The sequence below is a fragment of the Meleagris gallopavo genome, chromosome 7 (genome assembly GCF_905368555.1).
Source record: "Meleagris gallopavo chromosome 7, MGAL_WU_HG_1.1, whole genome shotgun sequence".
Lineage (NCBI taxonomy): Eukaryota > Metazoa > Chordata > Aves > Galliformes > Phasianidae > Meleagris > Meleagris gallopavo.
In genome coordinates, this window is record NC_139410.1 from 30078745 (window position 1) to 30094353 (window position 15609).

The following is a 15609-nucleotide window of genomic DNA, read 5'->3' on the forward strand; positions in this document are numbered from 1 at the left end:
TTGCTGAGGTGGCACAGCTAGATTTAAGAGTGCTTTAAAATATTCATTAGAGCAGTATATTTGTGAGCAGTGTCTAACATGAATAGCAAATGCAAGGTTAAGAATAGCCTGACTTCTCAGGAGATGGTTGCAGAAGCCCAGCTCCACTCTGAATAGTGAAACTGTGTAGGTTTTTGCTGTTTTAACATAATTGTAGGAATATCCTGGTTTAACAGGTTTTCATTTAGCAAAATAGACAGGTGTTCTAAGGATCCTAAATCAGATGATTTTTGCTGGTAAAAATGAAATGGCCTTTGGAGACAGAGAATTCCCTTTCCAGAAGGGCAGAAGACTGCCCTGCACTTTGCTGGTGTTTACCGTGAAGGTGAAAGAACTGCTGTGCATTCTCACAATTTATCTGGCTTTCAATTTTCAACTGCAAATTCAGTGTCTCCTTCTCCCAGCACATTTCCTGCACGGCCACATTTACCTGTCCCATATCCACACAGTGCTGTGGATCTTCTGACTCAACCTATTTCAACTTAGCCCCAAAGAAGCAACAAGCAACCACAAACGATCAATTAGTGCTAAGCCAATAGAAATACCGTCTTGTCTGTCTTTACAAATACACACAGATGTGTGGCCATGTACACCTGTGGCAAATGTTTTCTTTTGCTTAATGTGACATCTTTGTCCTACTAACCATCTTTGGACAGCTGGCAAATCAAAGAAATAAGCTTGTTTCCATGTTCACAGTTAAAGGAACAACACTTAATTTCCTGACCTTGATAATATTTTGAATTTTTTAAGTTGGGGAACTGGTGGCAAACAAGGAAGATATGCAGTAGATCAGCTAGAGGCTTTATACTGGGGTTTAGATTTGTGGGTTTGTTTATCATTATTTTTGTGTGTGTGTGGTTTGGGGATAAACTTTCATTAAAGTTTAGTTGAAGCAACTAAATTAAAGTTACTATATAAATTAGCGTATACTACTTTGTCACATTTATAACATATGAAAATGTCATTTCACAGGGACAGGCAAAGATGATGAAGGATGGAAAGGTTTTTAGAGTTATTCAAGAGAACTGCTGGGATCCAGTAGTGCGGATTAAAGAGATGGACCTATCAGGTACCTCCACAAAGGAACTGAAATCTTTGTGTCTCATTCAGAACACTGTTCTCTTAGTGCATCTGAAAGTGCTTAATAACTATATCAAAATTAAAAGATTTATCCAATTGCTTCCTTAGCTTAAATCCATTAAAAATCAGTGAAAACTGATATGTTCTATAATTCAGACTCAAATTGAACACGTTCCCGTAACTTTCCTCATATTCAGTAGCAATTTATTCCCCAGATGGGCTCATTGATTTCAGTGGGATTGTTAATGCAATAAGGAACTGGCTGACATAATTGCAGATTGCAGAATCTGGACTTGAAAAGAGACATTCCAGGTATAGATATGATGTACGTTAAAGAGGAAACCATTTCATTTTTATTCCAAATGTTAAGAGTCTGCTTTTTTTTTTTTTCTTCTAATTGTTTCCTTTTGTAATATTCTTTCTGTTTCTGTGTATTTGTGAGCCTAGAGAACTGCTACCATTACCTTCTCAGGAAAGAGTTTTCCTGATTTAGAAAGAAACTGAGCCACAATTGTAATTTCATCTTCTCGCAGGTTTCTTTGTGTCACTAAATAAGATTTGCAGAGAGACAGAATTAGTAAAAAATGAATGACTTCTTGGTTCTTACTGACACCGTAATTCCAAATTCCTTTTGCAAGAGCAATGCTATCTTACTAGAGATTATCCGTTCTCAGATTGAAGTCTCCATGACCATTATTTGACTTTTCCAATGGGATAGCATGTTAGAAGATATCTGGGGTCTCTCTCCTAATGGAAGTTTACTATGTAACACATCACATAAGGCAGTCTGGATAACACAACTCGGTTAGCTTTCAACTGCCTTGTCAACCTGGAGAAGAGCTTCAGACTCCAAACATCAGACATTTAAAGCAGCACCCATTCCCACTTAACTGGGTTGTAATCATTTTCCTGAGTTAACTCAGGGATTTTGTGGATACCACAGTACTCAGCTGCAGTGTCAATGCCCTTTGGCATTTTTCCTTTTCAAATATTTCACCACTAGTGGCAAGTTTCTAATAATTCTGCCCATCTAATTGCTGTAGATGCAGAAAAAGATAGGAACAATTCTTCAACTTTTTGCAACAACTGTCCAAAAAAGAAAATGTATCAGAAAACCAAATAAAACCAGCACCACAACACTTCTTCACCAACTGAACAATGCTCACTTGCTTTAAAAAGTAATAATAATAATAATCTTAAACTGTGTGTTACAGCACCATCTGGTGACATGCACCATAAAAATATCCCCTTTTATTGCAGCACTCCAGAGACACAGGTATCAGTTAATTAAGGGTGAAGATAAAGGAGTACATACTGTTTCTCAATCCTACCATTCTAATTATAAAGACTGTGGGTCATGTTTATTCCTTTCAGTTCAAGTAGCTCCAGCTATGTAGTGCAAAGGCAATTTATGTAGCACAAACCAATATAGAACCATACCTCAAAAAATAAACTTCCAAGTACATCATCATTTTTTAACAAAGGCACAGGGAGTCTCTGTGCTGAACAAATCTAGTATCACTCATTGCCATCTTTTGAGTTAGTATTTTAATTGCTTACAGCTAAGTTAATTTTTTAAAAGCACAATAAAATATGTGCATAAATATTACAATATGAAATGGTGCTACAAACAGGCTTAAAATTAAAGAAAAATATAGTTTTGCATGTAATTGTTTAGTTAAGTCATAGAATCCTTGGAGTTGGGAGGGACCTTTAAAGGTCATCTAATCCAATTCCCCTGCCATGAACAGGGACATCCACAGCAAGATCAGGTGCTCAGAGCCTGGTCCAGCCTGGCCTTCAGCATCTCCACAGCCAGGGCTTCCACCACATCTCTGGGCAACCTGTTCCAGTGTCTCACCACCCTCAGTGCAAAAGTTTTTCCTTGGATCTAACCTAAACCTCTTTTTTTGTTTGAAAAGTTTGAAACCATCTCCCCTTGTCCTTTCACTACAGACCCTGCTAAGAAGTCTGTCCCCTTCTTTCTTGTAATTCCCCTTTAGGTACTGCAAGTCCTAATCACTGTATGTTATTTACTCTGTTGTCAGTTTACTAGGTTTGGTGGGTTCATTCTTTACACTTCCACACACAATGGTATAGATTTGTGTTTGAAGAAACGTGGTTTCACAAAATAACCTACTGTTAGTATGACAATTCTCTCTTTCTTTCTCCTTAGCAAAAATATTCCAATCCTAATAAGCTGATACACCACAAGATTTATTACTTTGATTCTCAATTAGCAAAAAAACAGACTGTATCCATATTAAAGTTATATCATTCTTTCTTTGTTATGCTTCCACCTTTCAAACCAAAGTGCTTTTTTATTTTTAACATTTTATCAAAAGAATGAAACATTGATAACTGTTTCTTCTTTCTCAGGAGTTACAGTCCAAGTCCTTTCCATTGTCCCTGTAATGTTCAGTTACTGGGTAGGTTCCTATTAGTACTTTTTGTTATTCATATGCTACAAATTTTTAAAAAAACTGAATGTATCTTCCTGTAAATGATGTGATTGAAACGGTTGCTGGAGCACAGACGTAAACGGGGAATTGTTCTGCTGAGAAAAACAAAAGTAAAAATAGTCCAGAGATCAGAAGAGCCAGCAGGGCTCCACTCTGCAATACATCCAGTAGGAAAGAATGAGATATTGACAGAATTTCTGTGGGGGATCTTATGTGGGGTAGCTGGAAACATGAGGAAAGAATTCATAGAGCACAAGGCCCTGGTGAGCAGGAAGATGTACTGATGGACTGACCCCATGAAAGTGGCATCAGGCAGCATTAAAAGTTCAAAGATTTTGTCTCACTTTCTTTTAAATGCCCCATGGGAGGGGAACCCAGAGGCCTTTGAATCTTAAAATCCAGTGGCAAAATTAAGTTAATGTGTTCCCTTCACAGCATCAAAGAAATAGGAATGGTCTGGTAAGATAAACCATAGCAATTTGGTGCTCTAAATACATTATAATGTTTAATGTATTAAATGTTTAAACATTTGAATGTTTAGGTATGTGTAAGTAGTACTACTGAACCTTAAGTTCTTTAAAATCTTAAATTTATGGAATTTGTTTCCATTAAGTGAATACTGGGGGGAAAAAAAAACAAACTGGAAATGAATTGTGTTTCTAACTAGAATTGTAACTATCATCTTTTTCTAAACGTTAGAGCGCTTTGCTCTGTGTTCTCTTAAATTACCATGCTCCAGCATCCTATGTGTTTTGTATTTTTCTCTTCAGCTTCTATGATAGGATGGTAAATATTAATTGCTATGTTTGAAAATGATTTGCTCACGTTTTCGCATTTGGAAGAACAAAAACAGAGGACCGTTTTACACAAAAGACCAGATACTTCAGTGCATCAGCAACATGGGCCGCCTTATGCTCCTCCTGAGTGCTAAAGGCAGACACAGTTGATGTAATATTCAAGACAAGAAGAACTGTAGTCAGAGAATTTAAAACAAAGCAAAATTTGATTTCCGTTCATTCAGAACTGTAAAGTAAATTTCAGTTTCAAGCCCTGTCTCTGATTTGTTTGCAGTGACATTTACCCAATATCTTCCAAAGGTGATAACATTTGAGAACTATATTTTAATGTACTATTCTGCTTACTATCTTATCAGGCGAAACCTCAGGATACTTTAGATCTATCCCAGATGTTGAATAATGACTTAGCTGATACAGTAAGAAAGTACCCCAAGAGGTTCATAGGCTTGGGTACGTTACCTCTGCAAGCTCCAGACCTGGCTGTGAGGGAAATGCATCGGTGTGTGAAGGAACTTGGATTTCCAGGGGTACAAATAGGATCTCATGTCAATGAGTGGGACCTGAATGCACCAGAACTCTATGATATTTATGCTGTGAGTAAATGTTTCTTCCCTTATTTGGGGGAATTCTGGGACATGGAGTTCTATCTAGAAGTATACTGATACGTATTCAATCATCAGCTGAATGTATAGATACATTAAAAGAATGGGACCCTTCTAATCTGCTCAGTGTAAATGAAAGAACATTTGCAAAAGACTCTCACCCATTTTATTTCATGTCTTGGACATCAAATGACTAAGAACATTAATTCAAAACTGCACAACTTTAAGAAGAGTGCAGCTCCAATGTATTTAATTCATGAATTCACTAATCCAGCCTGCTCAAACCAGTGAGATAACATTGGAGTCTGAGAATTCTGTGACTGATCCCAAGTTTCTTATTTACCCAAGTGCAATCAGCACAATCTCATTTTCACACCATGTACTTACATCTGACTAATCACTAGTTAATTAAATTGATCAGTCTGCTAAGCCACTTATTGAGTTGCTATTTTCAATTTACAAATATATGTAACCATTACTCCTTAGAATCCAAAAGTTGCATCCTTATTTATATAAGTGTGGGTAAATAAACCTGATTTTTTCCAAAGTGTGACAATCTCCTTAGCAACAAGAGGAGGTCCGGAAATAAAACTGACAAAACAAGCCTGTTAAATCTTGGTCGAGCATATGAATGACTGATTATTACATACTTACATTTAAGCACATATTTAAATAACTCAGTCAGGATCAGCAACCTATATTGTTCCTTTGCTTTTCTTTCCAAAGCTATCAGCAGTTTCTTGATCAAATGCAGCTAGATGTCTCACTCGGGGTGGATTAGGAGGATTGAAAGATTTTGTTAAGCCAATCAGAGGGCCAAAGAGGACAAATGTAGTGCAACAACAATGAACATGAGGGAAAACTTCTTTACTTTGAGGGTGACGGAGCCCTGGAACAGGCTGCCCTGAGAGGTTGTGGAATCTCCTTCTCTGGAGATACTCAAGACCTAGTCCTACTCTGAGGAACATACTTTAGCAGGGGGGTTGAGTGATCTCCAAAGGTCCCATCCAACCCCTATGATCTGATTCCTGAATGCAGTTGGAACAACTGTACAAAACCATCAAACATGGTTCTATAAAACATTTTCAGAATTGATCCTCATATGTGAAATAAAGCCAAAAGAATCCTGCTTGAGCCAAGTTTTATACTGCAGAACGACTGACATTAAAAAGTACTTTTGTACCACGTTAGTGTGAGCAACACTTGGCTTTCTACACAGATATTATCATCCATGTCTCCAATCCTGTACTCTCAAGAGGAACTCTGAATCTGAGTGAGGACTTCAGAATAGGTACCAGAGGAGAAAATAAAACAAATTAATGCTTATAATTCTTACTTCTGGGCCTATTTACAGTGCTAGTCCTAATGCTCAGCATGATTTTGCAGGAAACCTTTAAAACATGACTAAAAACCAAGATGTATTCTGGTAAGATTAAGAAAAGACTTAGATCTTTTATTTTTGCTGCAGGCCGCTGAACAACTGAATTGCTGCCTTTTTGTACACCCTTGGGACATGCAGCAGGATGGAAGGATGTCCAAATACTGGTTTCCTTGGCTGATAGGTGGGTGTATATTTATTTTGCTTAATCTATATTTACAAACTGTCACTGGATTATGCCCAGAAGATTGCTGTGATTGTACTAGTACAGAGAAAAGTGATAAGCTTTTTCTTTAAAATGAAACACTGCAATTCTATCTGCTGTGGAAACCCAGCAGGCATTTCTCATTAAGCCTGTATAGTTTGCCTAACTTTATATCTGGAACTGAAATTAATAAGACTAGTGATGGCATATAGTATTCTCTCTTGTCCTAAATACAGACAGCAAATCACTGAGGGAAAATCAACTGTCTCTGAAAGGCAGTCTCAAAAAACAACACAAGTAAATGAAGAACAGGTAGAGTGAGCAAACACAAACACTATTTCCTAGAAATTCTTCGGACTATTTCTTAGTAATTAGTTGACTGATGAGGAAACACTGAATCTAACTTCACACCAACAATAGTTGAAACAACTTGTACTTTGGAAGCTCCCCACAGATATAGGGAATTCATTTGGTTTGCCTTTTATTCCCCACCAGCTGGGTAAATGAGGATGACACTGAATAACAGGAAATATGTTAAATTGCTACTTAGAAATTTTTTAGATTGATTCCATCCTCACTTGCTCTTTTTCATGATTTCCAGTGGAGATGTTCTGAACAATATATATACAATATGCAAATGATGCATGTTCTGAAAAGCAGTGTCCCATCCAAGAGTGCATTATTTTAGTACAATATCAGTTGCTCTTATTCAGAGAAGGCTCTACAAAACAGACTTAAAAAGAGATTAAAATTGTTACATTCTCCTACCAGCATTAATAATCTGAAAGATTTTCCTCATAAGTCCATAAGGCTTTACATCTGAGAGTACAGTACAGACACAAAATAAAGACACCCTTATGTGCTGGGTAGGTACTGTTTTCCCCTAAAAGAGGGGAACTCCAACAATTCCTAATTTCTAAGATGGATGTCTACAGTTATGCACCAAAATAAGGTGATACTATAAATATATCAAGTATGCTCAGAAACTGAGACTTGATGTTGAAACCTAGATTGTTGCTAGGTACCTAACTGGGTATCCAAGCTACCCAATGCAAAAGATGGAGATTAGGTCTTGTGGGAACACTGTGGAATTGACATGACGTGATATTAAAACCTGTGTTGGAATATGTACCAACATAGCTGCCCCACTTTCCACAGAAAGGAAACTCAGAAGCACAGGTAAAAAGAGAATCTGGCCTATTCCTAGTAAAATTGGGAAGCCAAGTCAGTACTGTGCAGTTCAGGCCGTACCCCATGCCAGCCAGCTGACCTCATGGTGTAAGACAGAATGTGGGCTTAGAATTCAGCTGATCTCAGCTTCCAGTTCTGTGTCATTTCAATTAATTAGTGTTGAAGGCCATGTTCCTTTTACAGAAATAATGCATAACCTCTGGCAGCTGCTCTGTAACTGTTATTTTTTCAGTAGGCTCACAGCATATTGAAGAAAATGAAGATAACATTTAAAACTCAAGGGTTGGCTTGATAAAGCCTTTTTTATTCTTAGGCATGCCAGCAGAAACAACCATGGCCATTTGCTCCATGATTATGGGAGGAATTTTTGAAAGATTTCCTAAGCTGAAAGTTTGCTTTGCACATGGAGGTAAGCAATACAGTTGTTCTTTAGATGAGCAGAGTGTAACTGTATGTTCTGGTATGCCAGATAATGGCATTACTACTTTAAGCCTGCCCCTCACTGAGAACTATTAGCACAGTGAGGATATCTGCCAGATAGATTGCTCATACAAACATTTTCTATCATATTTCAGCCTGTGTTTGAACTGCTGTGACAGCCTTTAAGGAAAGTGAGAAGTAAAGGGAGGCAGGAGGTAGTTTATGGGTAGGGGGCAGTAAGAATCTGGGCATCACTGTAGCAAAGAAGTGGGAAAACAGAGAAAGAAGGTAATGAAAAGGAATGAATAAAAAAATGTCAGTGCAGAGCCCTTCTTCTCTAGTTAGTTAGTAATAAAACTCAGGTATCTCTCTGTTTTTCCTCCTACATATTTTCAGTTTCTGTTGCTAAAAATTTCTCCTTGCAGGAGGTACTTTTCCATACACAGTGGGGCGAATCTCCCATGGATTCAACGTGCGCCCTGATCTGTGTGCAATGGATAATAAGGTGGATCCAAGAAAATACCTCGGTTCATTTTACACAGACTCTCTTGTCCATGATCGTGGTGCACTAAGACTCCTAACAAGTGTAATAGGAGAGGTGAGTTTTCATGATTCCAGAAGCAGGTGAGTCATTCTGGATTTAATTCCCTCTATGAAATAGCAAAAGAAGAGAAGAGTCAGAAAGTAGGATGAAGATAGCATATTCACCCAGAAAAATCAAAACTGAAGCTACTGTAAACCGATGTATTTATGCAATGTAGATAATGTTCCTTACTATAATAAGGAGATCTTTAAGTGGTGGTTTTAATCCAGGAAATGATCCATTGTGATCCCTAGTTCAGAGAGATTAATGTGAGGTCGATCAGGATTTAGGATCCAAGGGAACGGCACGGAGCTGTGTCAGCAGAAGGTCAGGCTAGGTGTGAAGAACAGATTCTTCCCCAGAGGGTGGCTGGGCCCTTGCACAGGCTGTGCAGGGCAGTGGTCATGGCACTAGTTGCCAGAGTTCAAGGAGTATTTAGACACTGCTCCCTGATACAGTTTGGATTTTGCGTGGTCCTCTGTGGAGCCAGGTATTGGACTCAGTGATCCTTATGGGATATCCTGTGATTTTAGGCTGAGACTCAAAGGAAAAACAATCATTTGGAGCCTCACTTTCAAATGGCTTAATTGCACGCTTCTTCAAGAGCATATATGAAGAAATCAAATAGTATTTCAGCTTGGAATGTTGTAGGCATTAAAAGATAGTATTAAAGCACATCTCTGTAGGGATCCTGCAAACAATATTTTAATCATCAGAGCAGAAAGTGAAGAAATCTTTATACTTTAGCAGCCTGCTTAAATCATGTACTGTGTGGATCATAAAAATCCAAGACCATTCAAATAATTTCTTTTTATTAGTAACTGAAATGATTCCTTCTTATTACTAAATGTTCCAGAAAGCGTGGAAGACAGTGTAATAGATACCTACAAATCAGCAAGAGGCTTATATTTGTCTCTTGTTCTCCAGAGCTCACTAGATAACCAAAACAGAAATACAAACTCTTGACATTAGCTTTCTTGTCAACAACTGTATTCCTCTTTCTCGTACATTAGTTTGTAGGCTCACGTAATATTTTCTTGGGTATGAGGCTGCTGTCATCAGTGGTTCTTGTAGGACCAAAGTTCAGAAAAACAACTAAGCCAGGTGTTTTCTCTCTTCTAAAGAAAAGTCACTGTTGGTTTTCCATATTCATCTCTAACATTGTGAGCAGGCTGCTGAAATAATTCCATACTAGAAGTCATACAGCAATGACTTGCCTAGGCCAAAACATAATAAAGCAGAATAAACAATTGCTTTTCTATACTTTGGAACTGTGAGCCCAAATCTCTTCCATTTGAAATCAATAGGTTTTCAGTCTGTTCACTGTAGTTTTTAAATGGGAATTCTGCTTGCAGCTTCCCTGCAATACTTTTGCTTTTTAGAAAAACTACATTTGAAAATTCATGAAAAATTCAACACTGACAGCGCATCTACAGCCTGAAACAATACTGTGGGAAGTTTTGCAAAGTGTGTGTACACACTGTATGTATACACACATGCAGTAACACTACAGCTATAAGGAAAAGAGGAGAACATCTATTTCTTAAATCCATCATGGATCAAAAATGGATTTGGAGGAGCCCCATAAAACATCCGAAGAAACTATATCACAGCCTTAGTTACTTTAGAAACAAGTGAAACAAAGCCCAGTCAGTTTACTTGTCAAAAGATCTGCTAATAAGCTGTCAGTACTGGAAAGTTCTTGTAACATCAGTGGCTCTTAACTCAGGTGGCATTTGCCAAGTTCTACCCAGACACAGCCTGATAGTGATAGGACAGGGGAATGGTCTTAAACTGACAGAGGGGAGATTTAGATTTGATATTAAGAGGAAATTCTTTGCTTAGAGAGTTGTGTGGCCCTGGCACAGCTGCACAGAGAGCTGTGGTGCCCCATCCCTGGGGCATTCAAGGCCAGGCTGGGTGGGGCCCTGAGCAGCCTGATCTAATAGGAGGCAGTTTCATGGCATGAAGCTTTCTTTGCCAGGTTGGGTGCATCATCTGTTTGTGAGTGACCAACTGACACCTTAAACAAGGATTAAATCTCTGCCTTTTCAGTGTGTCCTCATGTGCAGCGTCTCCTTCACAGAACTATGTATTTTATGTCAATTTTTCACATTAACAAGCACACACAGCATACAAATATGTGAACAGAATAAATGCAACCATCTAGTTTTTGGAGAGAAGACTTGGTTGGTATTTGGGTGGTTGGCTTCAGGGCCAGAAAACTGTCTACACCCTGCTTCATCTACAAGTCATACAATCTTTGACATGACTGTATTTCAGTTGGCCATGTGCATGTGCTGGTAATATAATTAGCCATGCCTGTTTTACTTTAAATTTTTCCTGCTCAAAGGATTCCATATCCAGAATAGCAAAAAATTAGGCTTCCAAGAAGATGCAGTTGTTAGAGATAGTAATGTATTTATGGTTGATATCATCATTACAGTGAAACTATTTATGAAGCAAGATTTCATTCCAAGTAACTGAGTAGTTTAATTAGAATGAGATTTCCTTTTTCCTTACAAAAACAGAACAAGAGAGTTATTTGTATGTAAACAGAGATTTCACTTCTTGTTGCAATATTCAGCAACCAGGCTGAAAAGCCATGAATCAGATCCCCAAAACCTGAATGCTTTTAACAATTAGGAGAACTTGGAAAGCAGCATATTTTCTTTCTCTTTTTCATAGCCTACAGCATCTTATCCTTGAAGAAACATCCACATCACATTTTCAAGTCTCACTTTATTATTATAAAAATTTCTAAATCCCTCTTTTTCCCATTAAACTTGATATTCTCACATAACACCATTTCAAGAGTCGCTAACACATGAAGTATTAGCAGAATAACAAGTGTAAGATAAATAAATTCTGGGCTAAAAACAATGTGATTGGGCCTCACACATGATACTGTGACTTTATGAGCTGAAGGTTTGAAATAGGACAGCTCTCTGGAGCACAGCTAAGAGCTGCGCAGGAAGGGCAGCGGTGTGTGCACAGATCTGCACACAGTGCTTCAGGTCCGTAGGGAACAGCCGTTACCTGGCATCAGAACGTCACGTGGGCCTTCAGGCTATGAATATTAAAACCCAGCTACAGCTCAGAGTCGTGTGCTTTAATCTCATCCATTCTTATTTTGGGGTACAGGTTAATTTGACACTTGCCTAGTTAAAAATAAACATTTCTGAGAAATCATTTTGTAAGACTGCAAAATTACTCCCCATGATGAAGCACCATGAATATAGCTAAACAAAAATTCCCAGTGATACTAGGTATAAAAAGTAAAGAACTGTGTTGACAGACAATTAAATGATTCAGCTTCTCTGCAGAAATTCCCCCATAGTGATTCCTTAAGAGCCATCACCAGAAGGTAAAAAAAAATTTCAGTCCAGAAGTTGGAGCTGAACTGGCTCTAGCAATCTGGTCTTTTCTGCAGATGTATCCTGACAGCAGGAGAGAAGCAAATACAATTTTTCACTAAGGGGAAGGATCCAAAGAATCTCTGAGATTCATTTTAAGATTCTGTACTACTGTGAAAAAGCTGTTGGGTATAAGGGCTCGTGGAGGTTAATCATCAGCCATATTCACCTTCCTAAAAATGAGATGCTTTATTGAGGCACTGGGCCTTAAGGTCTTCTATGGAAAATGAGCTTTACTGATATCCTTTGGCATAACATGATAATAGATAACTACTATCTATCTATTATTAGCATAACTAACATGCTAGGAGTATTACTCATCTGCAAAGACTTAGAGGACTTCTCTAAGGCCAGTTGGATAAAGACAAGGATTGCAATTCTCGTTTCTATAGGTGGGTACAAACTGAAGCTCAGATTATAAAGGGCCTAATAAATAGCAGCAATAATGCTGCTTGTAGGTTTTCTCATTATTTTACAGCTCTTAATTTTGCTGTCTATGAATAGACTAGAGGAAAAAGAAAAAAATGATTAAAATAACATACGCAGATTGTTCCAATGAGGGGGTGGGATCTCCTTCTTTGATCCTTAGATCAAAGCCTTTCCAGCCTACTTAACCTTAACTATTAAGCATCTGGGAAGGTATTGGGTTTTCTTCTCCTTTACCAAGAAATCCATTGTCTATTATAAAGCTGTTATGCTTATTGATTTGGTTTGGTTTTGAACTATGGCATACGTTGGTATTTCAAATGTTCAGGAAATACCTTGGTGTCCAACTGAACATTGTAAATAAAAGGTATTTAGCTGTTCAACTGTACACACATCCAAATATATTTTATTCAATCTGCACTCAAACTGATGCAGTAGACAGAGGGCTATAAAACCCCCTGTTCTAATCTCATGGTGAGACTTTTGTAACAAAGTATAATACAACCACATAGAACAGAACAATAGAATCGTGTCTACAGTTTGTATTCGTATCCTAGGTTTTGTGGGGGTTTTTCAGGAACTCTCGAGTGACATCTACTGGAGATCAAGTAAATAAGCAGCAATTGCCAAAATCAGTAACTACAATAACTGAAATAAGTCTTCTTTCAGTAACGGTAACTGAGTTCAAATACTGTCGTGAGTCCCTCACAATTCATGAGTTTGACTTTAAATTCATGAGACATTTCAAAGCAGACATTTTTAATGAAAAACGTGGCTTTCAAATATTCAGGTTGGCAGGAGATGAAGCTTAAAAGCAAATAGAGTTCTGATAAGATCAAGTGAGTTGGCAATATTCACTCCCTAGAGCAGATGATACAAGGAAAAATCAATGCAAAGTGGAGATGAACCTATCACAAAGAGGATCCATTGGGGCTCTGCCTATTTATTTTCATCTCTGATACCAGCAAAGATGCACGCAGACTTTTACTCAATTTTCTTTTCTCTGACTGCTTCTTTCAGAAATAAATGAAATCATGTCACTCATATTCCCATATATATGTTTCATACTCACAGTTAATATCCAGTTGTAGCCAAAGGCCATGACACTTAAAAAAACAGACTTCTGAAAAATATATATGAAATCTATAAATGAGATTTTGGTTTCACTAGCTGAAGCTGAATACCAATTAAATCTATGCTTTTAAAATTTATATGTTTGTAATAATTCTCCATTTTACCACATCACATTGCAATTATTACACCTTTGGAAGTACTACGGAAAAAATCACTTTGATTGATGGTATTTTTTATTACACGTCCTTCTCAAACATAAATGTATGTTTTTGTGAGCGTGTGCGTTCAGCTGTGTGTGTCCTTCAGAATTTCAGATTCAAGAATCCAAATCCAAGCATCTTTTTTAGTGTTTGGTAAAGAACTTTCCTGGGACACTTGCAGAAATCTGCCAGAAGATTTCATGGTCCTTTTGGACTATGAAACAAACAATAGTTTATTTAAAATTTAAATTCACCAACAAACTCGAGTATTTGTTTTGTAGCTCTGGGTTTGTTTCTGGAATCCAGGGACTTCCTTCGCATTCACTTTCATCATTCATCAGCTCCTTAAGTGTTCTTATCTGTATCTCCCTGTGATTTATTATACATTCCAGAAAGCACGTGCAACTGTGTTGTTTCCTGCTACTACAAAATATACAATGTGTTTCTTTATTACCAGGACAGAGTTATTTTAGGGACAGATTACCCTTTTCCACTGGGGGAACTCGAACCTGGAAAACTGATTGATTCAATGGATGATTTTGACAATAAACTGAAGGTATCATCTTTCCATTTGGGTGTGGGGTTTTTTGCTTTCATTTTGGATGTGTTTTAGTTTGTGGGTGGGTTGTTTTTTTGTTGGTGGTTTTTTTTTTTTTTTCATTTTGAAGTCTCTGATTCTAGACCTGAAAAAAAAAAAAAAAAAAAAAGCACAGAGATTTCTCCAAGGGCTGAAAGAGGCACTCGGTTCTTCTACCACAGCTCACGAGGGCGCTGTAGAGCACGGCTAAAAGCCTGGGGACGCAGACATCTGCCTGCCCGTCCGAGCGAGCGCACACAAACATACAGAGTGTTTTGTTTTTACAGGATAAGCTCAAGGCCGGCAACGCTCTGGAATTTTTGGGTCTTAGCAGAAAGCAATTTGAATAATGCCGAAGATCCAGCAGAAGCCGAGCTTCAGAAATGGCACTGAATTCTCAGGCATGCCTCGACTCTCCCGCGCGTCGGGGCTGTGGGAATAAAGCCGAACAGCCGTTACGCGCCCTTATTTCCCGCGCACAGCCGCGCTGTTTCCGTGCGTCTGAGGACGGAGCTCTGAGCTCCCTATCTGCGTTATTAGATTACGCCTTAATTCAGTGCCAGAGGAAGGGAATGGCAACTGTCTCATTCCTGTAGCGCACTGACTTTCACAGACACTTAAATGCACTTAGGAAAATAAGATTTCTCCATACACTTTAATCCAGCGTAATTCACCCTTCACGTTCTCCCGGAGCCCCCAGCACTGAGCAGTACCTGTCTGTTCCCCGGACACTGACTGACTCCGCGATCCCAAGCGCTACTGGGACTATCTCGGTGCACTGCAGAATGTCCGTTCGGTACACCCGCCGACCGCTGCACACGTAACTCTGCGGGCTGCCGGCCCCGACTATCCCGCCGCTCTCCCCTCCCTCCCACGTGCCCCCTCACGTTCCCGCGCTCACACGGCGCGAGCCGACCGACGGCAGGCGGAGAGCGCGAGGGGAGGCAGAGCCAATCAGCGCCGGGCAGAGAGCAGCGAAGAGGGGCGGGCCTACGTCATTTCCGTAGTCTAGAGAGTGCTAGTTCTTTAGCAGGGGCCAGCTGCGGAGATTGCGTAGCTGTTGCTGCTGCCGCACTTGGCGGGTCGGCCTACGCGCGTCACGTGTCGTGTGGAGCCATGATTTCCCGCAGACCACGTGACGCTCCACCGCTCAAACGCG

The 15609-nt window shown here is 39.0% G+C and overlaps 1 protein-coding gene across 6 annotated transcripts in view; it reads left to right on the forward strand.

Moving 5' to 3' along the window:
- Positions 1-14908, forward strand: part of ACMSD (aminocarboxymuconate semialdehyde decarboxylase) — a 38534-nt gene extending 23626 nt beyond the window's left edge. For 5 of the 6 annotated variants that reach the window (XM_085228773.1, XM_085228772.1, XM_010714056.4 and 2 more), the window contains 8 exons: positions 1012-1108; positions 3499-3548; positions 4735-4971; positions 6449-6542; positions 8068-8163; positions 8600-8772; positions 14331-14429; positions 14738-14908. In XM_085228773.1, coding sequence (XP_085084899.1) covers positions 1012-1108; positions 3499-3548; positions 4735-4971; positions 6449-6542; positions 8068-8163; positions 8600-8772; positions 14331-14429; positions 14738-14800 — 909 coding nt within the window. In that variant the 3' untranslated portion in view covers positions 14801-14908. Of the gene's footprint in view, positions 1-1011; positions 1109-3498; positions 3549-4734; positions 4972-6448; positions 6543-8067; positions 8164-8599; positions 8773-10741; positions 11947-14330; positions 14430-14737 lie in introns of those variants that run through there. The other variant, XM_085228774.1, reaches the window with a different exon arrangement.
- The last annotated feature ends 701 nt before the right edge of the window (positions 14909-15609 follow it).